Source organism: Mustelus asterias, chromosome 1, assembly GCF_964213995.1.
Source record: "Mustelus asterias chromosome 1, sMusAst1.hap1.1, whole genome shotgun sequence".
Lineage (NCBI taxonomy): Eukaryota > Metazoa > Chordata > Chondrichthyes > Carcharhiniformes > Triakidae > Mustelus > Mustelus asterias.
In genome coordinates, this window is record NC_135801.1 from 104,003,949 (window position 1) to 104,023,903 (window position 19,955).

Consider the following 19,955-nt stretch of genomic DNA (forward strand, 5'->3'; position numbering starts at 1 on the left):
GGTGGCTTCTTTTTTGAGAGTATCCCTTACCTCCAAAGGTTACCACTTACCTCTCTGCAGGAAGGCCAAAGCACAGTGACTGAATGATACTGCCCTTTACCCTTTTATAATACGCTTCAGTTATCTTTTACCCAAATGGACAGAATAACTTTAAACATTCACTCTAAAGGGCTGATTAAATTCCTTCAGTACCATGATAGCAAATCTATCAGGAATGTAAAGAGTGAGCAATGAGTTCAGATTTGACTTCGAATCAGCTTTGGTGGTCTAGATATGACAAGTGACGATGTTAACACACTGATGTCTCTGTTGTTTCACAGGGACTGTTCGGTGAAAAATATGGTAGTGTACGCTTACCCGGGGAGGTCGAGACATCGGAATTTGAAATGATTCTGGATGCTGCTGTGGAAACGCAGCTGGACACAAAAGTCTTGGAGGAGTGGTACTGTAGAGATGAAAACTCTGTCCCACCAACATACTACCTCAGACCGAAGTCTGAAATGCTGAAAAATTACCAGAATGTGGTACAGTTTTAAAACATTCCAAATCTTTTCAGTACATTGGTTTATTTTCTTGTCTCAGTCCCCGGTGAATATTTTTTGTAATTTTTGAATCCCTTTTTACTTTTCTCGTCCAAATTCTTCAGTTCCTTATTTAAGTGCAGTATACTGTTTAAAATATGCTGCAATGGAAATAGCTATTCGAAAACTACTAGATTGTCCACAACAGTGAGCCCTGCCCCCCAGTGAGACCCTGACTTATAGTGAACTATGGTCTTTGTTTTCTGCCACTTTTGTATTTGGCTTTGTTCTTGAACTGTATAAATGAGTAAAGTCATGTTGGATAGTTTTTGGGAACTGCCAGATTCTAAAAACAATTCCTCTACAGCTTCCTAAAGTCTTTTCTTTGCCCATTATCTAATCCGAAGCACAAATCATTTCAAGTTAAATAGATTTATTTTCAAGGCAAAAGGTGATTCAAGCCTGGATAGAAAAAAGAAAAGAAAAGGGATAGCCAGCCATGGATAACGAAGGAAATTAAGGAGAGTATTAAATTAAAGAGCGTACAGAGTGGCCAAAAATAGTGGAGAATCGGAAGATTGGGAAAACTTTAAGAAACAACAAAGAACGACTAAGAAAGCGATAAAGAAAGGAAAGATAGGTTATGAAGCTAGGCTAGCTCTAAATATAAAAACTGATAGTAAAAGCTTTTACAAATATATAAAAAGGAATAGAGTGGCAAGAGTGAATGTTGGACCCTTGGAGGACGAGAGGGGGGATTTAATAGTGGGAAATGAGGAAATGGCTGAAACTTTAAATACGTTTTTTGTGTCGGTCTTCACGGTGGAAGACACAAATAGTTTACCGAATATTAACGATAGAGGGTTGGTAGGAGGAGAGGTACTCAATACAATTAACGTTACCAGGGAGGCAGTGCTTGGTAGACTAACGGGACTGAAGGTGGACAAGTCCCCGGGCCCGGATGGAATGCATCCCAGGGTACTGAAAGAAATGTCAGAGGTAATAGCAGATGCGTTAGTGGTTATTTATCAAAATTCGTTGGATTCTGGGGTAGTGCCGGCAGATTGGAAAACGGCTAATGTTACGCCGCTGTTTAAAAAAGGAAATAGACAAAAGGCGGGCAACTACAGGCCACTCAGCTTAACGTCTGTAGTTGGGAAAATGCTGGAATCCATCTTTAAAGAAGAAATAGCAGGCCATCTGGATAAGAATGGTTCGATTAAGCAGACGCAGCATGGATTCATGAGGGGAAAGTCGTACTTGACGAACTTGTTGGATTTTTATGAAGATGTGACTAGTGCGGTTGACGGAGGGGAACCGGGTAGGGTGTTTTTGGATTTCCAAAAGGCGTTTGATAAGGTGCCTCACAAAAGGTTGCTGAAGAAGATTGGGTCACACGGAGTTGGGGGTAGGGTGTAAGCGTGGATTGGGGATTGGCTATCCGACAGGAAGCAGCGAGTCGGAATAAATGGATGCTTTTCTGGTTGGCGAATGGTAACTAGTGGCATGCCGCAGGGATCGGTACTGGGGCCTCAACTATTTACCATTTATATAGACGATCTGGAGGAGGGGACTGAGTGTAGGGTAACAAAGTTTGCAGACGACACAAAGATAAGTGGAAAAGTGAATCGTGTGGAGGGCGTAGAAGGTCTGCAGAGAGATTTGGACAGGCTGAGTGAGTGGGCGAGGATCTGGCAGATGGAGTATAACGTTGACAAATGTGAGGTTATACACTTTGGAGGAAATAATAGCAAATTGGATTATTATCTAAATGGAAAAAAATTACAACATGCTGCTGTGCAAAGGGACCGGGGGGTCCTTGTGCATGAGACGCAAAAACCCAGTCTGCAGGTGCAACAGGTGATCAAGAAGGCAAATGGGATGCTGGCCTATATCGTAAGGGGGATAGAATATAAAAGCAGAGATGTCTTGCTGTATCTGTACAGGGCATTGGTGAGGCCGCAGCTGGAATACTATGTGCAGTATTGGTCCCTTTATTTGCGGAAGGATATATTGGCCTTGGAGGGAGTGCAGAGAAGGTTCACCAGGTTGATACCAGAGATGAGGGTGTTGATTATGTGGAGAGACTGAGCAGATTGGGTTTGTACTCGTTGGAATTTAGAAGGCTGAGGGGGGATCTTATAGAGACCTATAAGATAATGAAGGGGCTGGATAGGGTAGAGGTGGAGAGATTCTTTCCACTTAGGCGGCACGGTAGCACAGTGGTTAGCACTGCTGCTTCACAGCTCCAGGGTCCCGGGTTCGATTCCCGGCTCGGGTCACTGTCTGTGTGGAGTTTGCACATTCTCCTCGTGTCTGCGTGGGTTTCCTCCGGGTGCTCCGGTTTCCTCCCACAGTCCAAAGATGTGCGGGTTAGGTTGATTGGCCAGGTTAAAAAATTGCCCCTTAGTGTCCTGGGATGTGTAGGTTAGAGGGATTAGCGGGTAAAATATGTGGGGGTAGGGCCTGGGTGGGATTGTGGTCGGTGCAGACTCGATGGGCCGAATGGCCTCCTTCTGCACTGTAGGGTTTCTATGATTTCTATGATTTCTATGAGAAAGGAAGCTAGAACTAGAGGGCACAGCCTCAAAATAAAGGGGGGTCAGTTTAGGACAGAGTTGAGGAGGAACTTCTTCTCTCAGAGGGTGGTGAATCTCTGGAATTCTCTGCCCACTGAAGTGGTGGAGGCTACCTCGTTGAATATGTTTAAATCACGGATAGATGGATTCCTGATCGGTAAGGGAATTAGGGGTTATGGGGATCAGGCGGGTAAGTGGAACTGATCCACTTCAGATCAGCCATGATCTTATTGAATGGCGGGGCAGGCTCGAGGGGCTAGATGGCCTACTCCTGCTCCTATTTCTTATGTTCTTATGATCAAATAGGAGTTACAAATCTATAAAGTAGCCATCTGTGGCTTTCAAATCTGCCTCTGCATCTCAGCAGTGACTCAGCTGGCCTGCTGTGTTTTCGGCAAGTGGGATGTGTAAAATAGGGCAGGAGCCAACCCCACCACCTTGTATTACGGGTGTGACCTCAGGGTGGGTGGGCATTAAAATTGGTAGCCAAAAAACAGTTGGCATGGGCAGTGAGGCAGGAGTGGGCAGGCCAGGTAGCACCTGATCTTCAGGTGCAGGAGGACCTTTTCGCTTCAGGGGACTGCTCCCCTGAGATAGTATCCCACTTTCTTACAATCATAGAATCCTACAGTGCAGAAAGAGGCCATTCGGCCCATCGAGTCTGCACCAACCACAATCCCACCCAGGCCCTATCCCCATATCCTTACATATTTACCCACTAATCCCACTAAATTGCCCCTTAGTGTCCCTGGGACACTAAGGGGCAATTTAGAATGGCCAATCAACCTAGCCCGCACATCTTTGGACTGTGGGAGGAAACCGGAGCACCCGGAGGAAACACACGCAGACACAGGGAGAACGTGCAAACTCCACACAGACAGTGAGACCTGAGCCGGGATTCGAACCCAGGTCCCTGGAGCTGTGAAGCAGCAGTGCTAACCACTGTGCTACCGTGCCGCCCCATCTGCTTACCCCTGCTATAGAAAACACATCAAGCCACACCCACTCCCTCTCCCCCCCCCCCCCCCGCCCCCCCCCGCCCCCAACCAAACTATCCCTACCACAGACTCTGGACTCACCTGACTCTGGGATCCATTGGTCTCCTTCTTCACAGAACCACATATGAGGTGGAATTCTCCCAAACAAATTCTAAGTGTCAAATTCGCGTAAAAACTGAGGTAAATCTCGCTTTTATTTTCAATGGGAGTTTAAAATAAATCTCCTACACTCTGTGCACTGCAGAATACTTCAGCGTAAATCCTGTTGAAAACCTGTGGGCGGGGCCTATTCCCGCTGGAGAGGCCGGCAGCATAACGCTGAGCGAGCCACTGCACATGCACCAATCTGTCAGCGCCGAGATCGATGTATGCACAGTGGCCCCTGTCTGCCGGTCTCCCAATCGCTGGCCCCCCAAATATGCCTGTGCCCAGCCTTGCCCCCCCCCCACCTTTTTCTGCCTTCCTTCCCCACCGATCCTGACTGCAGAGTGGGAGCAAGAACCCTCGCCCCCACCAATGGTCCCCCCCACCCAATCAGCCACTGCCCTATGCCGGGTGGGCAGTGCCAAGGTTCCCCTTGGGCATTGGCACTTTGCACCTTGGGCAGTGCCAGGGGGCCAAGATTTCCCCCCCCCCCACCCTTCACTCCAGCAGGGTCGGGCCACCAGCTCCCCGCAATAGGGAGCTACTGTTATTCCCACTGGAGTGAAATGCTTCTGGCTGGGGGGAGATACTAGTGGGCCTGGAGATTTCGGTCCCGGGCCCACTAATGGCATGGAGATGATATGTAAATTAGTGGCCGCATACATCATGCAGCTCTGTGCCGATTTCTGGCACAGAGCTGACAGAGCCGGATATTCGGAGCTGGGAGACATACTCTGTCCGGACACCCAGCGCGGATTGCGTGAATCAGGCGCCGCTTAAAACCCGTGGCCCGCTGCGCTAAAAAATCAGCGCAGCAGGATGGGAGAATCACCCCCATAATCTTTGTAGTGCAGAAGGAGGCCATTCAGCCTGTTGAGTCTGCACTCTGAAAGAGTATTTTACCTAGTCCCACTCCCCTGCCTTATCCCTGCAACTTTGGCGTTCTTTCTTTTCAGATAGCAACTCAATTCCCTTTTGAATATCTTGATCCACCACTCTCTCAGGAAGTTTGTTCCAGACTCCAGCCACCCTCTGGCTGAAAATATTTTTCCTCACATCACTTTTACTGTTTTGCCAATTATTTTGATTCTGTGCCCTCTAGATCTTGATGCTCCCTTGAGTAAGACGTTTCTCACTACTTACCCTCTCCATACCCCTTAGGATCTTGAATACCTCTATCAAGTCTCCTCTCAGCCTTTTTTTCTCCAAGGTAACCAGTCCCATCCTCTTCAATCTATCCTCATTGCTATGGTTGTTCTTGGTGCAAACCCGGTAGTGCCCATTGATGTGCTCTTGGCACTGCCAGGACTGAAGGAGCTGCCTGCCCATCGGATCAGCCAATAGATCATGAGGGCAGGACTTCCTCCCCAGTGAGAGGTGGTAACCCACACTGCCCCTATTTAGCCCATCTGTGGCACATTATGGTTGCAAGAGTAGCTGGCACAGAGGGGGTCAGCTCCATGCTGACTTTGCTTCAAGAGGGCTCAGAATATGCTGCCCAGTGTCACGGGTATAATGCAATGCTGCCAGAGGGCAGACCTCCGAGCCTCTCTCTCTACTCAAAGATGTGTTTGTCAGAAGAATCACTGAATGATAATCAGGACCAGAGTTCTCGTGTTTACCCTTTCCTTCACCAATTTTGGTTTATATCTGCCACTGTATTGTCTGATACAACTCAGTTAGTATAGTGGATATGCCAACTCCCACATCAATGGATCCAAATCAGTTTTTTATATAGTTTATTGTCTAATTTATTTATGCTTTCTGAAGTAGTTATTTGGGCTGAAATTCCACAAACCTAGGGATACCAAGTTCCCTCTATCTGGTGAGTGTGGTCAGAATCTGGGGAGAACCAAATTATATTTCCCTTCTTTTTAAGCCTTTAAAAGAACCAGGACTGGCTAAATGTTGTCATCTGCCAATATTCACACCGGTCACTCTTGGTTGCAATGTACATGCTTGCAACACTCAAAACCAACAGACATGTGGCTATTTAGAAGCCTGGTTTCCTTGCAACAGCCAATCACAATCCATTGCTGTGGGCAAGATATCCTTAATTGGGATCTTCATTCCCAACATTTTTAGGCTGTGTCATGGCTGAACATCTAGTTTTGCTCCCTCCCCCTGGTGAACTTCCCATCAAATGATTTGACTGCCTTCCCAATTTACAGAGTGTCCCTACCCCGGCTGGTGGTCAGGCATATGGCTAGTGGGTAGGCAGATATTCTAGCCCATCCACTATTCACCCCCTATAGACGACCTGCAAAATTTCAGGCTCAAGGCCGGTGTGTGCAATTGTTCAACAAACTATAGGACAGAGATCATTTCAGGGCACTTGTATTTATTTTCCTAAATATCTGTATCATTGATCTGCAAAATTGAACTTTCAACAGAGCACAACATTTGTATTATTCACATAATTGATGTTTCCCATTTTTAATTACGCCTATTATCTCAAAATAATGTGCCGTTTACATTGAACCTCATTACCAGACACACAGCAAAATTACGATCACACTGTTATGATGTTAAATCTTTAAGATGCAATCTGAAAAAGGTTTTATTAATGGTGTTGCAAAACTGCCTTGCTTTGGCAAGTTTAAAAGTGATTGGTTGAATTCTGCTGACTCCCAGGAAAGGGATCATATTCAGCCTCACAAAATGTGCTTCTGTGAACTGTGTTCATCAGCAGCCATTTTATTTCTGGTTAAAACCATGTAATGTGGAGCTACCCTGAGCATCTGAATCCTACACCAAACTCAATCTCCGTTTCATTCTACATTCTACAAAGTGCTTGATGCAGATAGATCATCATTGAGATTGACGTGATGGTCTCCATGTCCTTCCATATTCTGTTTGCACAGTCTGTACACCAGTAAATGTCATCACCACAATTATGCCTGGCAAGAAAATCAAAATTGAGGCAGGTGGAATAGTGTAACAATATCGAATATTCCTGAGTTGTAGATAGACTTTACCAAGAAGGCACAAAATGTAAACATGCGATCCTAATCTAGTGTAGGTTGGTTTCAAGCTGTTCCAATGAACAGAGAATGAAAATCCACCTATAGGTGAAATTAATACATCATATCAAATGTTTTCTTTAAATCCGATACATTATCAATATTAAAACATGGAAGCTAAGATTTTCCACTAGACTCGTACCAGTTTCTCAGCATGACATCAGGAAGCAGAAAACTTGGACAGTATTTCATTCTATCATCTCCCAGGGCCAATCCTAGGATTTACAATCAGAAGTGAAAGTTGCATACTCCATCCTGATATGCATTGCCAAATGCAAATCGTATGTTAATGAGAAAAAAATGTTGGGACCATTGGTGTGCTCCTCCCCTGCAATATTGTTGTAGTGGACAAAGGGATATCTGAAATTTAAATCTATGCAAGAGAGAGCTATTGACTCCTTGAACTAGAAATTGTAAAGCTGAAGTATCTTCAGCTCACCCATCTTCAGTCAGCCAATGGAAATGTAGAAATGCTGGAAAGGTTGTATATATAGGCAATCACTACTTGCCCTGAGAAAGTACTGATGGACCTTCTCTTTGATGATGATGCGATGAAGCAGGAATTCTAAAGTTCTGAGCCAGTGACGTTGAAGAAACAGTGGTATATGCATCAAGTCAAGAATCCATGTTGCTTGGAGGATAATGTGGAGATGATGATATTCTATAACATTGAATCCTAGGAACATGCAATACAGAGGCCCAAAGTTTCATGGAGACAGATGGGATCCGCGCCTTAGTCAAAAGGCACCGGACTGGGTGCCTGAATCCAGAAGTCCCGCTCCCATATTCAGCACCAACTATTTTAATGTGGGAGGGGGGTGGGGGGTGGGTGTGAGGAGAACAGGCGAGAATTATTTCGCGCATCCCTGTTCACGAAGGCAGCAGCACTTTTAAAAAGTGCAGCTGCCTTTTCTCAGAAATATCTTCCATCATCCAGGTTTCTGAAACATAACTTGTGGGCTTTACAAATTTAATCCAAATCTAATCCGACTGGAGTTCTTTGGAAAGGTCAGGCACCCTGTTGGAAAGGTCAGGCACCCTGTTGGAAAGGTCAGGCACCCTGTTGGAAAGGTCAGGCACCCTGTTGGAAAGGTCAGGCACCCTGTTGGAAAGGTCAGGCATGCTTGTTAAGTGTAGACATGAACATGTATAAAAGATGAATAAGGAAATCAGCCTGCCCTGTGTCTCAGTTTTTTAAAAAAAGGTGCCTGCAATTTAAATAAATGTTTGATGACACAAACTTTAAAGTTGTTATCTTATTGGTACTGCTTGGCTGCTTCTACAATCACAGTGGGAGGCCTGTAAGTTCAGTTTGATTGATAGCTCCAAATGGTTATAAATAGCTGTCATTGATGTGGGACCCCGAATATATATCTTTTTATACGGGATTAAATATTTGATTTTATTTAAATATATTAAATGGGCTTTTATCGACGAAGTGTTGTTTTAATATAGTGAAGTGTATAATAGATACCATTTCATTTTATCTCAACAAGGCTCCTGAGGTCAGCTTATGGTGGATACTGGGTGAGTTGGCATGGAATGTAAGGGGTAGTGGGTGAGTTGACATGGAGGGGGCATAAGGAGTGTGTGAGGTCATAGGTTAAAGGGCATTACTATTTTCATTATAACTGAGAAGTCCAAGAGCATCCTGGCAAGCCTATTATCATCTCCGTGGCTGCGTCTGTAATATTTCCAAATCTACCCAAATCCAGTGAACACCTGCCCCTTCCTCTTCTCCCCTCCAACCCCCAATGAAAATCCAGCCATTTGGCAAGTTTCTCCTGAGAGGGTTTTGTGGATTCCAGTAATCTGCTCACTCTTGTGTACCTGACTGAGGAGCAAAAAGTAAAGCAAGAAAGAGGCTATTTGACCCATCATGCCGTGTGTCTGTTCTTTGAAATTAATCCATTCCCCTGCTTCCGCCACCCCCCCTGCTTCCGCCACCACCTCCCCCCCCCCGCTTCCGCCATCCTCCCCACCCCCCCCCGCTTCCGCCATCCTCCCCACCCCCCCCCGCTTCCGCCATCCTCCCCACCCCCCCCCCCCCCCCGCTTCCGCCATCCCCCCACCCCCCAACTCCACTCTCCCTCCTGCCATTGCTGCTCACACACACAAGTTGCTGCTGAGGTAACCTGCAGTAGAATAACCACCAGCAGTCACCACTAAGGTTAAGCCATGAATAATGAGTCCTTGATTAAGGTAACATTGGGCTTCTGACAACCACAGAACTGTGCACCAGCACGGTCATAGTACCTTCAGAATTGGGGGCGGGAGTAACAAAATTAGAACAAAAAGAACAATAGGAAGAATTTTCAGGCAGTATGTGCGCGACCCAAGACCAGAAATTCCCGCCCGAGGTCAACGGATCTATACCTGGTCTGTTGAATTTTTTGTCCTGCCTGCTATGATTCTGTGGCAGGCGGGATGGGAAAATTCCACCCCATATAGAGTCATAGAGGTTTACAGCATGGAAACAGGCCCTTCAGCCCAACCTGTCCATGCCGCCCACTTTTTTTTCAAACGCCTAAGCTAACCCCAATTGCCCGCATTTGGCCCATATCCCTCTATACCCATTGTACCCATGTAACTGTCTAAATGCTTTTTAAAAGACAAAATTGTACCCGCCTCTACTACTACCTCTGGCAGCTTGTTCCAGACACTCAGCACCCTCTGTGTGAAAAAATTGCCCCTCTGGACACTTTTGTATCCCTCCCCTCTCACCTTAAACGTCTGCCCTCTAGTTTTAGACTCCCCTACCTTTGGGAAAAGATATTGACTATCTAGCTGATCTATGCCCCTCATTATTTTCTAAACTTCTAAAAGATCACCCCTCAGTCTCCTACGCTCCAGAGAAAAAAGTCCCAGTCTATCCAGCCTCTCCTTATAACTCAATCCATCAAGTCCCGGTAGCATCCTAGTAAATCTTTTCTGCACTCTTTCTAGTTTCATAATATCCTTTCTATAATAGGGTGACCAGAACTGTACACAGTATTCCAAGTGTGGCCTTACCAATGTCTTGTACAACTTCAACAAGACGTCCCAACTCCTGTATTCGATGTTCTGACCGATGAAACCAAGCATGGTTTCCAAACCTTCTTCACCATTCTGTCCACCTGTGACTCCACTTTCAAGGAGCTATGAACATGTACCCCTAGATATATTTAGATTTGTTTCCAATTCTGCACTCACAATTTTTGTAATAAGTCGGCGTATTCCTATCATCATTGGAATATGGAAACTAATTCACCCTGTATTCACAGTCTGAATGCTGTACTGTTTCTAGTCAAATTAGGCCCCAGCGATCTCAATCTACTGATTGCAAAGTCACAACAGAGTGTTGTATGTAATGTATGTCTTGATGTCAATCTCATTCAAATAGATCATGAGAGGAGGTGGCCTGGGAAACAGAACTGTTACACCGGTGCAATCTAGAATTTTCCGAACTGTCAACACTTGTTGGAGCAAGGTTTTTGAAAAAAATGCTTTGCTCTGCATTTAGCCCAAACAATTCCCTGATCTCAAGAGTAAAAGTCAAATTTGGAACCAAGTACAAAGGAATTAAAATGTATTTTGTTCATAGCCCTCGAGACTCCGTACCTTTGAGGAACACAGAATTAATTGAAATGGCAATTAAATATTCTGGTTACTGTAGCTTTGATTTTGTTTCTCTTGTTGCCAACTCACCAAAACACATCATTGTGTAATATTCCTTTTTGTACCAATTGGAGGTGCTGTGACTTTACAGCTCAATTTAATACAGTCCATGGCGTTCGGATATCTTCAGGCTGGGCAAACACCTAATTGTATCCAGTAGTTGTCAAGATCTATCAGTCTGCAAGCTTGCACTAAAACGGAACAAAAAGGAATTTATTAATGCGTTCCCATTGCATTATTAATGCATTCATCTCAAAAGCATTTCTCTTCATTGTGTCCTTGATGAATGTTCAATCTTTCAGAACTCCTGCATCTTTGCTTTGGTTTTTTTTGATGTGGAGATGCTGGCGTTGGACTGGGGTAAGCGCAGTAAGAAGTCTCACAACACCAGGTTAAAGTCCAACAGGTTTAAACCTGTTGGACTTTAACCTGGTGTTGTGAGACTTCTTACTTGGTTTTTTTTGTCATTTGTCTTTTTTGACAGGCAAGGTAGAAACATCGTTGCAAGAGATTTCATGTGTATTATAATATTCAAAACCTTTCATTTCTCCAAATACAATTCATAGAATCATAGAATCCCTACAGTGCAAAAGGAGCCCATTTGGCCCATCGAGTCTGCACCGACTCTCCGAAAGAGCATCTTACACGAACCCTATCCCCGTAACCCCACGTATTTATTATTGCTAATCCCCCTTACCTACACATCTTTGGACATTAAGGGGCAATTTAACATGGCCAATCCACCTAATTTACACATCTTTGTGTAGATTAGTGGTGCTTGCAAACTTCTGTTAATTTGATTAATATTGACTGTGGTAGAACTATTCTCAGTTGTACTTGCCTTATGGCAACAATTGTAAAGTGAAGAACCCAGCATCATTCACCATACAATAAATGAGACAGCGTCACAAAAGCAGTTTATTCTCCACATCTTATGTTAGCTGCTGCCACTGACGCAATTTTTTCATTGCTGGCTTGTACACACCACCAGGGAGGTTTGACAGTCTGTAAATTAAAGTTGCAATTCACAATTTTTCAACTGATACATATATCTGGACTTGCTCACCCATGGCTGTTTCTGTTACCATTTATGCTTTGGAATCAACTGAACAGATGCCATTGCCTCAGCAGCCAAAGAACAATTGTTTCTATTTGAGACAGTTCTATGTGATGTTATGTGGCATAAGCCTGGGTTTCCTGACTCATTTTATCTACCTTTGGGATAGTTATCAATCACCTGCAATTGGAAAATCAATGAAAGTGACATCCCAGGAAAATCTACAAAGGTTTCACCCCCATGCAATTTTTGATAGCTAGTACTAGTGGAGGTGCCTGCCTTGAGCAAGCAACTTCCCTGTTGTTGCCATGAACCAGCCCAAGCCTGAATGTTGCTGCATGCGGGCAGAGACTACATTATTAACTGAGGAATTGCAAATCTAATTGAACACTGTGCAATCATCAACGAACATTCCCATTCCTGACCGATAATGGTGGAAAAGTCATTGATGAAGCAACTGAAGTTGATTGGGAATAGGACACTCCCTGAGGAACTCCTGCTGGTGATGTCCTGGGGCTGAGATGATTGGCCTCCCAACCACCATCTGCTTTTGTGCTTAGTATTACTCCAACCAGCAGAGCCCAATTGACTTCAATTTTATTCAACATTTTGATGCCACACTTTCAAATGTTGTGTTGATGTCAAGAAAAGCCATTGTCACCTCATCACTTGAATTCCATTCTCTTGTCCATGTTTCGGACAAGGTTGTGATGAATTCTCAACCTGAATGGTCCTGACAGAACCCAAACTCAACATCATTGGGCAGGTTGATGGTGAACAAGTGCCCTTTAATAGAACTTTCAACAACATCTTCCATCATTTTGTTGATGATTGAGAGTGAGCTGTTGGATTGGATTTATCCTGCTTTTTGGAGAGAATTTTTTTGGGCAATTTTCCAATTCACCATCTAGATTCTGGTATTGCAGTTGCACTGGAACAGCTGGGCTGGAGGTGTGGCTCTGAACACAACCACAGAAAAGTTGCGGGTGCAGAAAGAGGCCATTCAGCCCATTGTGTTTCCACTGGCCAAAAAAGAGAAAAAAGTAACTGGCTGCTCATTTTCATCCCATTTTACAGCACTTCAGGTGCAGATCCAGATATCTTTGAAATGCATTGAGCAGATCAGTCTCAACTACCAACTTTAAATTCCAGACACCCCCACTCTCTGGGTGGAAAGGTTTTTCTTCATGTTCCCTCTGATCCTTCCATCAATCATCTTAGCTTTGTGCCTCTTGATGATTGACCAGTCAGGGGAAATAAATCTGTCTTATCTTGCCAATGGTTCCTGCGCTGAATGGACTTCTGTAATGCTTCCAACGATATTTGCACACATCTAGGGCTGAGTGATCTGAAAAATTCACATGCTTAATTCCAGCAGCCTTCTCTTTGTAAAGGTGCAGTCCCTGTAAAAATGGAGACTGCAACAATACACTGCAGGTGTGGAGCTTTGAAAGAGAAGGTGGATGTCACACCTTGCCTCGGAAAGGGCAGCCCATTTCATTGATGCTCTCCTGGAGGCAACTGCTCTACTCGGAACTCGCTTGCAGCAGGACACTCAGAGGAGGACAACAGAAATGCTTCAGGGATGCCCTCAAATCATCCCTGAAGAGGTCAAACATCCTCACCAACCAATGAGAGTTCCCGGCTTGTGACTGACTAAAACGGACAAGATTCATTCAAGAAGACATTTCATCGGGGACATAGAGAGACAATGCTGAAGTGTCAAAAAGAGCAGACAAATCTCCAAATAACTCATCAACCCAACCCTTCAAACCTGTCCTGCCCACATGTGACAACAATCCGCAGATTGCACATTGGACCTATCCGCCACCTCTGAACCCATCTTATTGGAGTGGAAGCAATTTATTCTTGATGCTGAGGTGCTGCTTAAGACTGTGTAAGAGCATAAAGCCAGGTAAGTACAGCAGAGTACAAGCTGAAAGTGGATGCACACGGGTGATTAGGGTTTTATTGTATTCTTGGTGTATTGCTGGACACAGTTACTGAGTGAAACTTTTTGCTGTTGGCCTTTATTGAGTGATTTGAGCCAAGAGGACTTTATGATGGGAAATCTGATATTAATGTGCAGTTAGGCAACAGGAAGGGGGCTTTTCCCACAACAAGAACAACATCTTTATGTAGCGCCTTTAACATAATAAAACTCCCTAAGGGGCTTCACAAGAAATTTATAAAGCACAATGCAACATCGAGCAACAGGGAAACAGGGATTAGGTTTTACCACAGGCTTCAGGACCCAACGGCAGGGCATGAAAACCCCACTTGCTGACAGTGATTTGACCTGTGGTCCGCCCGCCATTCAGTAAGGATGGTGGCAGCGATGAAGCATCAGCAGTCCTCCTGAGAAAGGTGTTTGTTGCTTCAAAGTGGAGGTGCCCTCAAAAAGAGCCAGGTAAGTATAAAGTGAAATTGATGATGGCAAGGGTGGCAGGCCATGCTGTTCAGAGTTCAATCACCTCCAGAGGGATTGTTGGAGCCTGAGAAGCCGTGACCACCTCTTTGAGCCATGGAGCCTCTGGCTCTGTGAAGCTCGTGATCTGTACCCAACGCCGGCATCTCCACATCTGTGAAGCTGCCAGCCATTCTGTCCAGGGGGTGGAGAGATGGAGTACACACTGCTGTCAGCAAATTGCCAGTGATACCATAAAATGGGCTCTATTCGGCCCTTAATTATGCCAATAAACTGCCCACATTCGGGAAGTAGGCAACCAATCCAGGAACCTTTAATTAGCCCCAGAATATGGCCCATCTTTCTTCATAACACTTGTTGCTTCAGGAGTGAATACGAAGACACTGATGTGCTAACTATATTTGGTATTCTGACACTGCATCAGCCCAATCGTATCACTGACATCACACATTCAATGTCTTCAGATGCACAAGAATCCTCAGGTCGACCATGCGGCACTACACAATTGCATTTTCATGCCTTATAATTCAATGATTCCTTAACAACTGGGAGGATTTAAAAGCACATGCTGTGGCAGAGTGGGTATCACTGACAGCAACATCTGGATTTCCACATTTAACTATGCATGGGTGACCATGGGTTGTCAGCTTCACCATGATGATGATGAATGCTGAAAGCTTCAACAACTGCCTACTGAAAATTCTTTAGCCGTGCGGCACTGTCAGTCTAGTTTATACACTGAAGTGGATTTTGAAGCTATGATCTGCTGTCTTAAAGATAAGGGTGCAGCCAAGGTTGATACTTATTTTCATACATAATACTTGAGGCACAAAGTCGTATTGTTTTGTGACCATTAACTAAGCCTGTGCTTAGCTGCCAAAGCTAGCATCAGTATATTGTTTGATATACATTGATTTTGCAGTAGTAATGATGGCAAAATTGCCAATGTTCCTTTGAAACTGGCAGCAACTCCTGGAGCTGCGATCAGTGGTTCCCTCAATCTGCAATTAATTCGCAATCACAAAAGAGATTGTCACAAAAAAGCAACGGATTTTACATCCTGTCTGATTTTGGGTACAATAGGATGCCAATCCATTGCTGCCCATTTTCACTAAAGGCCAATTTCATCCCTAATTTATTTGACTCACACCAAATTTTACATTCTTGTTTTTTTAACAAAACAGGATAGCATTTCCATTGAGACCTCCATGGGAAGTTAATATTTTACTTAACTTCAGTGGAAACCCCAGAGAAAAGATAGACAAGGTGGCAGAGTGATATCCTGAGGGGTGGAAATTGTGGAGATAGTGATCATAATATGCCAATGAAGACTTCCTCAGGTACTGCAGTGGTGCCAGAGGACTGGAAAATTGCAAATATTTCTACCCACATTCCAAAATAGGTCTGAAGATAAATCCAACAACTACAGGCCCGACAGTTTAACCCCAGTAGTGGGGACACTTTTGGAAACTATCTGGGGCAACATTAAAAATCAGATGGACAAGTGTGGATTAATTAAGGAAAGCCAAAAGTATTATGTTTTGATTGAGTGTTATGATAAGGTAACACAAAGGGTTGATTTATTTATTCGTGTTACAAGTAGACTTGCATTAACACTGCAATGCGGTTGATGTGGTGCATATGAACTTCCAAAAGGCATTTGTTAAAGCACCACATAACTTGTCAGCAAAGTTGAAACCCATGGAATAAAAGGTCAGTGGATATAAAATTGGTTAAAGGACAGGAAACAGAGAGTAATGGTACACAGTTATTTTTCAATACAGTGGAATGTATACAGTGGGATTCACCAATTTCAAAGTTTCAGATGACATAAAACTTGGCAGTATTCTGAACTCATCGAATCCCTACAGTGCAGAAGGAGGCCATTCGGCTCGTTGAGTCTGCACCGACCACAATCCCACCCAGGCCATATTCCCATAACCATACATATTTACCCTGTTAATCTCCCTGACATTAGTCTCAATTTAGCATGGCCAATAACCTAACCCGCACATTGTTGGACTGTGGGAGGAAACCGGAGCACCCGGAGGAAACCCACGCAGACAAAGGGAGAATGTGCAAACTCCACACAGACAGTGACCTGAGGCTGGAATTGAACCCAGATCCCTGGTGCTGAGAGACAGCAGTGCTAACCACTGTGCCCTCCTGTTTGCGTGATGGACTGGGCTGCGTTTACAATCCTTTGTAGTTTCTTACAGTGTTAGTTAGAGCAGGAACCATACCCAGCTGTGAGAATAGTGATAAACTTCAAGAGGACATAGACAAGATGGGGGAGGGGGTGGATCTGTGACATGGAATGCAAAGAAACAAAATTATATATTTTGGTGAGAAGAGAGGACGGCATTATAAACGCTACAGGAGGTGCAGAAATAGAGAGACCTGCAGATACTTGTGCACAAGTCATTGAAATGTAATTGAGGAAAGCATTTAAAAAAATAATGGGATCCTGGGCTTTATAAATAGAGGCCTACAATCCAAAAACAAGGATGGTATAGGGAACATCATAAAAACGTGTTCGACCACTAATGTCTCCAATTCTGGGTCCTGTACTTTAGAAAGGATGGGAAGGTATTGGAAAGGGTGCAGAAAATAATTATTCCTGGGATTAGGGATTCAGGGCGGCACGGTAGCACAGTGGTTAGCACTGCTGCTTCACAGCTCCAGGGTCCCGGGTTTGATTCCCGGCTCGGGTCACTGTCTGTGTGGAGTTTGCACGTTCTCCTCGTGTCTGCGTGTGTTTCCTCCGGGTGCTCCGGTTTCCTCCCACAGTCCAAAGATGTGCAGGTTAGGTTGATTGGCCAGGTTAAAAATTGCCCCTTAGAATCCTAAAATGCATAGGTTAGAGGGATTAGCGGGTAAATATGTGGGGGTAGGGCCTGGGTGGGATTGTGGTCGGTGCAGACTCGATGGGCCGAATGGCCTCCTTCTGCACTGTAGGGTTTCTATGATTTCTATGAGTTACATAGTTAGAAGCTGGTGTTATTTTATTTATAATAGAGAAGATTGAGAGGAAATTTGATAGAGGATTTCAAAATTATGGATTTTCCAGCCGCACTCACCCCAAGACTGGATAATCGCACCCAAGGTCAATGGACCTTTGCATGGTCCGCCCCTGCATGCTACGATTCCCGTGGAGGGTAGTATGGGAAAATTACACCTGAGGATTCTAGATATAGGAGATACAGAGAAACTACTAATATTGGAGCAAAGGTCTAGAACCAGAGGACACTGACAAGGTGATTGGCAAAATAACTAAAAGCAGCATAAGATAAATCTTATAAATCTATCTTTTTACATAGCAAGTGATTATGATCTCGACTACACTGCCTGACAGGACGGTGGGAACAGATTCAATCAGGGTTTCAAAGGTGAATTTGATAAGCTTTTGAGGGAAAAATTGATTTGATTTATTATTGTCACATGTATTAGTATACAGTGAACAATATTGTTTCTCGCTGGCTATACAGATAAAACATACCGTTCATAGAGTACATAGGGGAGACGGCAAGGAGAGGGTGCAGAATATAGTGTTGCAGTTACAGATAGGGGGTAGAGAAAGATTAGTTTAATAAATGGTAGCAAAAGTCTGATGGCAGCAGGGAAGAAACTTCTTGAGTCAGCTGGTACGTGTCCTCAGACTTTTATATCTTTTTCCTGACTGAAGAAGGTGGAAGAGAGAATATCTGGGGTACATGGGGTCCTTGATTATGCTGGCTACTTTCCCGAGGCAGCGGGAAATGTAGACAAAGTCAATGGATTTATAGACTGGTTTGCGTGATGGACTGGGCTACATTCACAACCTTTTGTAGTTTCATAGAATCACTACAGTGCAGAAGGAGGCCATTCAGCCCATCAAGTCTGCACTGACCACAATCCCACCCAGGCCCTATCCCTTTAACCCCGTGTATTTACCATGCTAGTCCCCCTGAGACTATGGGGCAATTTACCATGGATAATCAAACTAACCCACACATCTTTGGAGTGTGGGAGGAAACCAGAGCACCTGGCGGAAACCCACACAGACACAGGGAGAACATGCAAACTCCACACAGTCACCCAAGGGCAGAATGAATCCGGGTCCCTAGCACCGTGAAGCAGCAGTGTGCCACTATGCCGCCCCAAAAAAAAATTGATGAAAGGTCATCTAGACTCAAAACATTGGCTCTATTCTCGCCCCACAGATGCTGTCAGACCTGCTGAGATTTTCCACCATTTTCTGTTTTTGTGTCTGGTATTAATTATGTTTACTCTATTTCTCCAGGATTATAGGGAAGCTCTGGAGAACCTCTGTTAAATAAACTGCATTCAGATCAATTTCAACACAGGACAATGTTATGGAGTTGGAAATTTTGTAAGAGGGAGCCACTACTTGACTGTCCACAAGTTTCCTGTTCAATAGATATCAAATAATTTAGTGTAAATGATCTCTAGAGTCCTCCCATTACTAAATACATACGATGGCCAGTTATGGCTCCTTACCTGCTCCTCCCACCAAGCGTGTCCCTTATCTCAGTTTTGTTTAGAACTATAGGGCCAGATTTAGCTGAAAAAGTATTGGCATCTGAATGACATGCTCGGTTTTTAATGCACAAATTACCCATTAGCTTGGAGCAATGAAGAGATAGCCCGTGAATTGCAAATTACTAAAAATGCTGACTGATTTGTGCCATTCCACCATTAGTTAGCATCTTAACTGCCTTTTAACCTCCCTGTGATTTTCATGAAATTAAGCATTTGCACATTAATGGCTATTAATCTTGCCACAGAAAGCCAAGTATAGTAATTAACAGCCTCCTTTTTAACGATGTGTTAATTGCTAATGGCGGCAAATCAACCTCTCTTGCCCAGAAGGTAAACAATTATAAATGTGGAGGCTAATTCTTTCCTACTTCGCATTGCTTTAGGAAGTTTGCAAGGATGAAGACCCTGTCTCATAAAATGGATAGTTGAAAGAAGACGCAGAAATGTAAAATTACATTTCCTCGGAAGAACAATAGGGGATTTTCACAGTAATTTAATTGCAGTGTTAATGTAAGCCTAATGCGCTTAAAATATGTGCAGTAACATTTATTTACAGTTAGCTATCAGCTAAAATTTGAGTTCAGGACAGTGCTACATTTCTGCCACATCACATCACTTCTGAGAACCATAGCGGTTCGCTCCAGTCCCCTCCATCTCAGCTCATCAAATCAAGCATCGGATGACCAGTTAGTGACCGTCCAGCAGGAATGAGGCCAATTACAGGTGCAAAAGGGGGGCTCCAGGCCCATTGGGACAGTGAGCCCAAGACGTCATGTGGCAGACTGGTAACAGTTAACAGGACGTTGGTTTTGGCTACAAGTTTAAGGCCCTGCTCTCTGAATCTTTTTTTTTAGTGAAGGATCAAAAAAATTAAGAAATGAGCAGGATCTTTGGCCATGGACCCAGTGGCGGGAATTTTCTTCCATCCTCGTCTCATCTAATTACAGCTGTCATAAAACACACCCAAACATTTTCATATCCAAAGCCCGAAAAATGTAGCAGGCAA

The 19,955-nt window shown here is 44.2% G+C and overlaps 1 protein-coding gene across 1 annotated transcript in view; it reads left to right on the forward strand.

Annotated features, from left to right (window-relative positions):
* Positions 1–19,955, forward strand: part of nwd2 (NACHT and WD repeat domain containing 2) — a 141,716-nt gene that overhangs the window by 103,270 nt on the left and 18,491 nt on the right. The window contains exon 4 of the mRNA XM_078218806.1: positions 321–524. Coding sequence (XP_078074932.1) covers positions 321–524 — 204 coding nt within the window. The remainder of the gene's footprint in view (positions 1–320; positions 525–19,955) is intronic.